The 8845-nt window shown below is 59.8% G+C and overlaps 1 protein-coding gene across 1 annotated transcript; it reads left to right on the plus strand.

Moving 5' to 3' along the window:
- Nucleotides 1–252: 252 nt before the first annotated feature.
- Nucleotides 253–6614, plus strand: PDX1 (pancreatic and duodenal homeobox 1). Its single transcript, XM_015083728.3, has 2 exons — nt 253–768; nt 4251–6614. The coding sequence occupies exons 1-2, from the start codon at nt 363–365 to the stop codon at nt 4694–4696; spliced, it is 852 nt and encodes a 283-aa protein (XP_014939214.3). The 5' UTR covers nt 253–362; the 3' UTR covers nt 4697–6614.
- Nucleotides 6615–8845: the final 2231 nt, after the last annotated feature.

An 8845-nucleotide genomic window follows, 5' to 3' on the forward strand; every position in this document is an offset into this window, starting at 1 on the left:
TGATTGAACGTAAGCTCGAAGAGTTTCACGAACGCTCCACTTCAGATCGCACGGCCAGCTCGGCCTACAGGTGTGTGCGGGGAAACTCAGCTGAGAGAGAAAATTGAAACAAATGCAGGTGCTCTTGGGTACCTGGGCCTGGCTTCTTAAGGCAGTCGGCCAGGCCAATAATGGCCCCAGGCTGAGCCACGTGGGGCACAGCGGAGCCTATTGCGCTGCGGCCGGCCCGCCTGTCCCCGCCGGTGGCGGGTCCCCTTGCGGAGCGGAGCCGAGCTGTCAAAGCTAGCGGGGGTGGCGCCGGGAGCGGGAGGGCCACACAGCTCCGACTCCCCGGCTCCGGCTTCCAAACCCGGGCAGCAGCCATGAACGGCGAGGAGCAGTACTATGCAGCTACGCAGCTCTACAAGGACCCATGCGCCTACCAGCGGGGCCCCGCGCCGGAGTTCAGCGCCAGTCCCCCCGCGTGTCTGTACATGGGCCGCCAGCCCCCGCCGCCGCCGCCGCCCCCGTTCCCGGCGACCCTGGGCGCGCTGGAGCAGGGCAGCCCCCCGGACATCTCCCCGTACGAGGTGCCCCCCCTCACCGACGACACCGCGGTGGCGCACGTCCACCACCACCTCCCAGCTCAGCTCGCGCTCCCCCACCCTCCGGCCGGGCCCTTCCCGGATGGAGCCGAGCCAGGCGCCCTGGAGGAGCCCGGCCGCGTCCAGCTGCCTTTCCCGTGGATGAAGTCTACCAAGGCTCACGCGTGGAAAGGCCACTGGGCAGGTAAGTCCGGCCCCTCATCCCCTTAGTCCCCTCACCGGCTCCCGTCCCGGCTGAAGGACTCCCCAAGACCCTCTACCGGTTCGCGTTCCCAGCCCCTATGGACAACCCAGGGTCGGACTAAACTCCACAGGGAGCCAACGAGGCGATCCCGCGCAGAAGCGCCTTTCTGGTCCCCTTTGGAGCGTCTTTTCCACTCAGCTCTCCTCCTGGGCGCTTAAACCCTTCCTTCCCTATCTATACGCTGAACTCCAGCAGCCTGCGCTCCCCCAGCCAGCCAAGGCCTGGCTGAGCTCAGGCTTCTTACCCTCCGGAGGGATCCTCCTCCACTGGAGGGATCCACCTGGCCAGGACTCCACGGCGTGAGCGTCTAGGAAGCCGAGCAAGACCCTAGGATGCTCCCGACCCGGGCCGGGGCGTGCCTTTGGAGTCCTGGGCCCCTGTGGCCTTGAGCCCACCCGGGAGCCGTCATTAGAGGAGACGGGCGGTCTCGGGGGCGCTCAGTGGATGCCGGAAAGCAGGGAAGACGAACTGCATCAAGCCCGCGAAGATGTTCGGCGCGGAGGGGAGGGGGCGGGGAGGGGGTACTCACCTCCAGGCCGAGGCCGGGCCGCTCAAGCTGGAGGCAGGCAGCTGGGAGAGGCGTCTTCCATGCTGGTGCGCTATCTGAGCAAGCAGAAACGTTCGAAGGGGGTCTCCCCGCGCTGGTTCCCAGCAAGTAAATCTGAAGAAGGAATGCCCTTCTTGCAACAGCTGTGGCGGGGGAGGCGTGAGCCCTGGTCCCCGAGGCCCTAGGCGCCCGCGTGTCGCAGAAGGTCTTCCCCGGAGCCCGGAGGCGAAGACGCGGAGCGGCCCCCAGGCCCCCTCCCCCGCCAGGAGCTGGCGGCAGGTTCCGGCGCGGCCTGGGCGCCGCTACACGCTGCTACCGCTTCCGTGCCGGGGCCACCTCTGGTCACACCTGCATGGCGCATAGTTGACTTTTCCTTCCAGCAGTCGGGGGTAGGGGGAAAGGGGCTCGGCGCCCCGTCTGCCCGCCCTCCCCGTGCCTGACGCAGACCCCTGCGCGGCCCGGCGGGGCTTTGTGGGGCCCGGGCTCGCCCAGGGTGCCCGGGGCTCGCCTCTCCCTTAGCTCACTTTTTCGTGAAGGCTGAGTGGCGAGGACCGGGCGGGTCCGGGGACAGGACAGGGCCCAGCTGGGCCGCAGTCTTCCCCCACCTACCGCGCAGCCCGGGGCGAGGGGGGTGCCAGACGCTGCCCCGCGCCACTGCGTCCTTACGCGGCCCAGCGCGGCGGCCGCCGCAGGCCGGGGAGTCTTGGGAAACGCGGGATTCTTGGGAGGCGGAAGGACCACGTCCTTCGACCAGGGTGGGACCTAAGGACGCGCGTTTCCCACGTTCCCGGCCGTCCTTGCAGCTTCCTCAGGGGGAAAAGGGCGAGCGAGGCCTAAAGTGGGGTCACCTCCCCACCCCCGGGGCGTGACCCCTGCTCTGGTGGCGCCTGGGCTCGGGCGGACCCTGGGAGCCAGACGGTAAATGCTATTGGTTAATCGGCCGCCTTGCCCTGGGGTGAAGGAAACCCTGAAAGGGTAACTAACATCCTGCGGTTGGAGAGTCCGGCCGGAAAGCCCTGTGCCAGAGCTTTCTGACCCGCTGCAAGCTCAGCTCAGGGAGAAGGGGCCGACCCCCCTCGCCTGGAAGCTGCCTTTGGGGTGTTCCTGCGACCTCGAGGTCCTCCCGGGAAACTCTCTAAGGAGCGGAGCTTCAAGCGTGTGTGAACTCGCCTGTCCACTCCTGTGGGGGTTCAAACGCCTGGGAAGGGTAAAGTGACCAGAGGGTTCTCATTTGCAGTACAGATATGAATGCTAATAACAATACTGTAGGAACGTTTGAAAACGACGTAAAAAAATTAATTGTAGCAGCCTTGCTGGCAGGCTTGCCCCTAAACTGCCTCCCCCTGAGCCTTAGGGAAGGGCGCAGACCCAGGGGGCTCTTGACATCTTCTTAAGTAACGCCACCCGCCGGCATCCCCTGCCAAGCCTTCCTGGGCATAGGTCTCCTTGGGTGGTCCCAAGAGATTATGGATGGAATTTAAGAACCTCAGAGGGCCTTTTTAAACGTTCCTTTAAGGCTCCCTCTCCTCTCTCCTATGCCAAGGAAAGCTTAGAAGCATAAGACTCTGGAAATGCTCCCCAGGGAGTGGGACTTGTCTGCTGACTCTGCCCAAGCCTTGGATTCTGGGCGCCTCCTTTTGGCCTGGGGGAGAGCGGGCCTAGTTCTCCCACCTAATAAACCCTCTCCCCTCCAAACGTGCGCACTAGCTTTTTCAATCGCCTCAGGCTTCCTAACAGTCACAGGAGAAATATCCTAGACTCCGCCCTACAACAAGCAGCTTTAGGCCTCTTCCCAGAGTGTTTAGTGAAACTTAGCTTCGACGAAGTCTGCGCCTGGGGGTGCAGTCGGTACTGGCAGACAAAGAAAAGTTCAGGACCTGGTGCACAGCGACGAACAGCAGGCGTGTGGGCCAGCTGCTGCTTCCTTGGGCCTGGGCTAGGAGCTGGAATAGAGCCCGTGGCTCCAACCCCGTCCGGTGTGAGGCTCTCCGCTCCCAGCGGGACCCCAAGGCTCCCCTCACCTTTGCCAGCGTTGGGGGCCCAGAACACAGAGGCCAGGGCTGACAGGGACGTTCCTCCGGGCCCAGGATAGTTTTCCTTCTCCGGGGCAGGGGCCTGGGCAGAGGTTAAAACAATTGTAGAAGAATTTACCAGCTCTGGAGCTGGGAATGATTATAACAATATTACTACTAGAGAGATAATAGTCAGATATAGCAATATATGTCCTAAGATCAGGGTTTTTATTAGCTCAAGGCTTTTTTCACACTGAGGGTTGTACTTACAAGTTGGTCGTGAAATCAATTAACTGAGCTGAGACCTTTAAAAAAAAAACAAAATAGTAAACAATGGGGAAAATTAGGTGTATCGTAGGTGATAAAGATTGCTTGGTTTTATGTTCTGAACTTTTGGGGGGTCAGTTCTGTGTCAGTGTGTGAAACGGGTAGTGCTCTGAAATGTATTCTTACTGTGTGGGTGACCATCAGAAAGCTGGGGGGGGGGTGGTTAAGTCTTATATTAAAGGCACTTTATTGCCTTTGTAGAATCGGGTACGTTTGGATAACTATTGTGGGCATTTTAATCACCATCAACCTGAACGCTGGCCGAGTGAAGCCACCGAAGAGCCACGATTCATAGAGCCCACGGCCCGCTCCCAGAGAGAGCCTGAGAGCCCCGCACAGCTTTGACCTCCAAGAAAAGCGAACCTTTACTGGAGAAAGTCCGCCTGAGGCCAGACTGAGCTCTGGGACAGAAAGTTGAGGCTCGGTGGCAGGAACAGCTGGGAGGACCAGGACTCCCAGGATGGGGGCTTCAGTGTTGGGCTGCGTGGGTGGGGCCGGGGTCGAGGGACCACACTCACGTGCCCTGTCGCCCACAGGCGGCGCCTATGTTGCAGAGCCAGAGGAAAACAAACGGACACGCACTGCCTACACTCGCGCGCAGCTGCTGGAGCTGGAGAAGGAGTTCCTGTTCAACAAATACATCTCGAGGCCGCGCAGGGTGGAGCTGGCCGTCATGCTGAACTTGACCGAGAGACACATCAAGATCTGGTTCCAAAACCGCCGCATGAAATGGAAAAAGGAGGAGGACAAGAAGCGCAGCTGCGGGACAGCGGCCGGGGGTGGCGCGGATGCGGAACCCGAGCAAGACTGCGCAGTGACCTCGGGCGAAGAGCTCCTGGCCCTGCCGCCACCGCTGCCCCCCGGTGGTGCTGTGCCGCCGGCCGTCCCCGTCGCCGCCCGAGAAGGCCGCCTGCCACCTGGCCTTAGCGCGTCGCCGCAGCCCTCCAGTGTGGCGCCCCTGCGGCCACAGGAACCCCGGTGAGAGACGGGGGCTCCTCCTTGCCAGGAGGCTTTGACCACTGGTAGAGAAGGGGGGAGGGTAGCAGGAGTAGGACCCTGGGTGTGGACAACCAGCCCTGGCCGTTCAAAGGGGGGAGGCCACCCCAGACAGAAGGGGAGAACTCGCGCGCTCGGGTGCCTGTGCCAATCGGGGCACCTTGGGGAGATGCCGGCAGACCTTCTGGAAGGAGAAGAGAGGCTTTCTGTAATGTCTGGGGCCTCTTCGGGTGATATTGTCGGATTGGCGACACCTGCCGCTGCTGTGCAGCTCCTAGCACTGCAGAACCGTGGACCTCTTTAGAGAAACCAGCTCAAGAAAAAACAACAGAAACCACAAGTTGGAATGCGCCCCCAACCACTGCAGGCAAGCTGGAGTGCCTTAATCTGCCCTAAAACAGCCCGTTTTACTTGGGCTTCTGCCTTAATGCTTAGAAATGATGGAGAGGAAACCTCCAGGACTTCAAAGACCTAATGAAATTGATGCCCATGGATTAGAGTAATCCTCCCGCCTCTTCCTCCTCCCCAACTTCCTCTTACTTTTTAAAAATCCTTTGAGTATAGCCACATACCTCACCAGCTCCTATCCTTCAATCCGCATCTCTTTCCTCCAAAGAAGAGAACAGAACATCTTGCAAGGATGGCTGGGCAACAGCAGGGCTGGGGCAGAAGGGTGCCAGAGTCTGTGCACATCCAGTGTGTCCAATGCTTGGAGAGAAGACAGGTGGAGGTGGGCCTAGAGCAAGGGACTGGGGGAGAAAGATGGCCCCTGAGCCTTCACTAAACTGAAGATATTTGGAGCTAAATCTATGTGGATTTGCTTCCCAGTCTCAGGGCAAGGGAGGCTAATCCGAAAGGCAAGCAGCGTGGCCCGGCCCACCTTGGAGACTATTTGCAGAGACCCTTGATTTCCACATCTTTACAAGTGATGAAAACGTATGTGGTTGGGGAGTTTGAAAACTGATTATTTTTATTTAAAGTTTTAAAGTTACCTAACAGGTCAGCTGCTTGCTTCAGGGTCTGGGCCCCGTGGTCAGGTGGTGTTTGTGGAAAAGGATTAATAAATACAGATCACATGGAAAAGAGATGCACACTCATTTTCCTCGCTTTGTCTCAGGCCTTCGCCACGCACCGATTCCATTTCACTTCAAAAATTAAAGCAGCGTGTTTTTATTTTTATTTTTTGGTACTAACCAGGGGGGAAGGAGCAATTAAGAAGTACTATGTCTGGGTTTGAGGTTGGGGCAGCATATGAGCTGGTGAATGTTCAGTTTGGTTTCATTTTTAACTTGTGTCACTACTGAAGACGAATTTCTCAGGCAGTGTAGCCCAGACGCGTGGGGGGTTCTAAGTGCCACTGGCTGTGCATGGCACAGAACCAAGAGCAGCCCATCCTGGGCCACGCAGCAGCCAAGGAAACACTCTCAGCTGGCCAAGGCCTTGGCGGGGTCTCTTGCCTCCCCAAACAGAGGTCTGGGTCAAGGGCCTTCTCAGTGGTTCTTCTGAAGGAAGTGTTGCTTTGGATGAGTCTCCACCCCTGGAGCCCCAAGGTTGACAGTGTCTTGTATTAGGAGCAAACAGGCCCTGATTTAGCAGGCTTCTAATCTCTGGGCCCACCCTGCTCCTCCCGAAGCTGGGCACCTAAGGGCACCTGAGCGCTCCCACCTTTGGGGGGCACTGGCTCACTCCCAGGAACTGTTGCTCGTGTTTTCTTTTGCAGAGGGACAGCAGGGCTTAGTTTTTGTTTTGTTTTGTTTGTTTGTTTGTTGAAAGAAAGAATTTGAGTCCTAACGCCCCTCCAAATTAAAGGAGATCCACAGAGGGGCGCCTGGGTGGCTCAGTCGGTTAAGCATCCAGATACTTGGTTTTGGCTCAGGTCATGATCTCCAGGTTCCTGAGATTGAGCCCAAACTCCCCTTTCCCCCCCCCCCCCCCCACATTGACAGCACAGAGCCTGTTTGGGATTCTCTCTCTCCCCTCTTTCCGCCCCTACCCACTCGCACTCACTTGCTCCCTCTCCCTCAAAATAAACTTAAACATTTTTTAAAGAAAATAAAGGAAATCTGTCTATCTGAAAGGGGAACTTTCTCATCAGTGAGAAGTCTCACTGGGGAGACAATGCCCATGCCCAAAGCTTCTCCACCTGTGCCTGGGCTCTGGAGTGAAGCAAATCTGCCTTCAAACCCGGGGTCCCTCAAATACTGACTCATGACCTTGATAAAATGATTCAACTACTCTGTGCCTCGATTTCCGCATCTGTAAGGTGGAGGTGAACACTACATGGCCAAGTTGTGAGATTTAAACCAAAGAATGCCGGTAAAGTGTTTAAATTCACTACCTAGAAAGAGTCCTCCTTCCCCATCACTGTTTTGGCAACATCAATTCTTTTGAGAAGCGAGCCCGGAAGCTTCTGGCTGCAGAGATTCTCGAGTCTCCTTGCCAGCCCTCGCAGCCCCTGTCCTTTGACAAATCCCCACGCTGTCGCTGATGATGTGACCTGTTCGCGTCACCACTGATCTTGAGCGGGCACTTCCTAGTTTTACGACTCCCTTCCTCATAAATAAACTCTGGATTTTCCCACAGCGACCTTCGCCAGGTAAGTGAAACGGTCCCCATCTTACACGAGGGAAGCTGACGCTGGGTGGGGAGGACTGGCTGAATTGAAGCTCAGCCGCCCGGTCGGTGGAGGCGCGGAGACCGGTCCTCGGAGGCCAGGGATGGCTCCAGGGCTCCCGAGCAAACCCGCCTCCCTGTCCGGGGCTCCCGTCCCGATGTCGCGCGCTGTCCTGACCGCACCGTGGCCTCTCCGCGCGGCCTGGAGGGCTCGCCCATGCGAGAGAAGAGGTGTGCGCCACCGGGGGCGGGCCGGGGCGGCCGGGGGCGCAGGTGCTGACTCGGGGCCAGGACAGGGCGCGGGATCCCTAAGCTTCGCTGAAAGCGCAACTGGGCCGCTCACCGCGACTTGGAGACCCGCCGCCAGGGCCTGTGCAGCCCGCGGGGAAGAACTCCGGCTTTCAAGTCCCCAAGTCCCCGCGCCCGCGGCTCGAATTCCGGAAAATAAAATTCGGCGTGGCTTTGAGCTAATCCCTTCATGCTCCGCTGCCTCTTCCATAAAATGGGCGCCTAACGGGATTAAATGAGATCATGTCTTTGGCGTGTTTATTCCCGAGCCGGCTCCCAGTCGCCGGCACACGCCGTGGGAGTGAGGGCAGTGGCAGAGGCGCAGTGATGTTGCCGGTAGAGGCCAGCCTTCCAGGGAGGCCCCGGGGAGGCAGCGAAGAGCGCAGCCCAGCTAGCCAGATGGGCCTGGAAGAGAGGACGAAAGAGGAACGGGCGCCCGGGTCGTGGGTGCCTCTGGACGCTCCACCTGAGCGGCGCCAACGGAGCGGGGGCCTTTGTCCCGACCCCTCTGGCCACGGTGGGGGGGGGGGGGGACTACGTCAGGCCCCAGAGGGCGACCCGCGTGGGGCTCAACGCGTGAATCTCCGACTCTGCGTGGCCACCCTTGGCCAACTGGAGGCGACCTGTGGGCCGGAGGGGCCGGGGCGCTTGGAGCCCCAAGCCCAAGCCCCCGCACAGAGCCTCGTCTCTGGAGTGAGGAGAGACCTTCCTGGAGCTGGGAAGAAGCAAAACAACAAAAACCAGCCAGCGGGGCCTTGAGAAGGGCTTCGTTCTGCCAGTCAAGTCATCTCCAGCTCCCGGAACTCCAGAGGTGACCCGGGTACCCGCCTCTCCCGTGGGGCCGACAGCCTCCCTCTGCTCTTCTGGCTGGGCGTGCTCCCCTCCTGCGGGAAACAGGCACCGGTGGCCTTCGAAAGCCCTCAGGGCAAGTGTTCTCGGCGCGGAAGATGAGCGGGGCTCCGCAGAGCCGTACGCCGCTCCGCGCGCAAGTGCGCGCCCGCCAGGCGAGCGGAGTGCGCTCCAGGAGCCGGGACCGCGGGGCTCTGCTCGGGGCGCAGACAAGCCCAGGAGCGCCCGCCTGCACCTCCACGCCCGTCAAGGCAGACCCCCGACGGTCATGCAACCTGGAGCCACAAGCCCAGCCATCCCCCTGCGCTTCTGGAATCTACTACCCGAGGTTGATGGAGCGCCGCTCCGCGCTGGTGGGGCCAAAAGGAGCGCTCCCCGGCGCTCC

This window comes from Acinonyx jubatus, chromosome A1 (assembly GCF_027475565.1).
Source record: "Acinonyx jubatus isolate Ajub_Pintada_27869175 chromosome A1, VMU_Ajub_asm_v1.0, whole genome shotgun sequence".
Taxonomy (NCBI): domain Eukaryota; kingdom Metazoa; phylum Chordata; class Mammalia; order Carnivora; family Felidae; genus Acinonyx; species Acinonyx jubatus.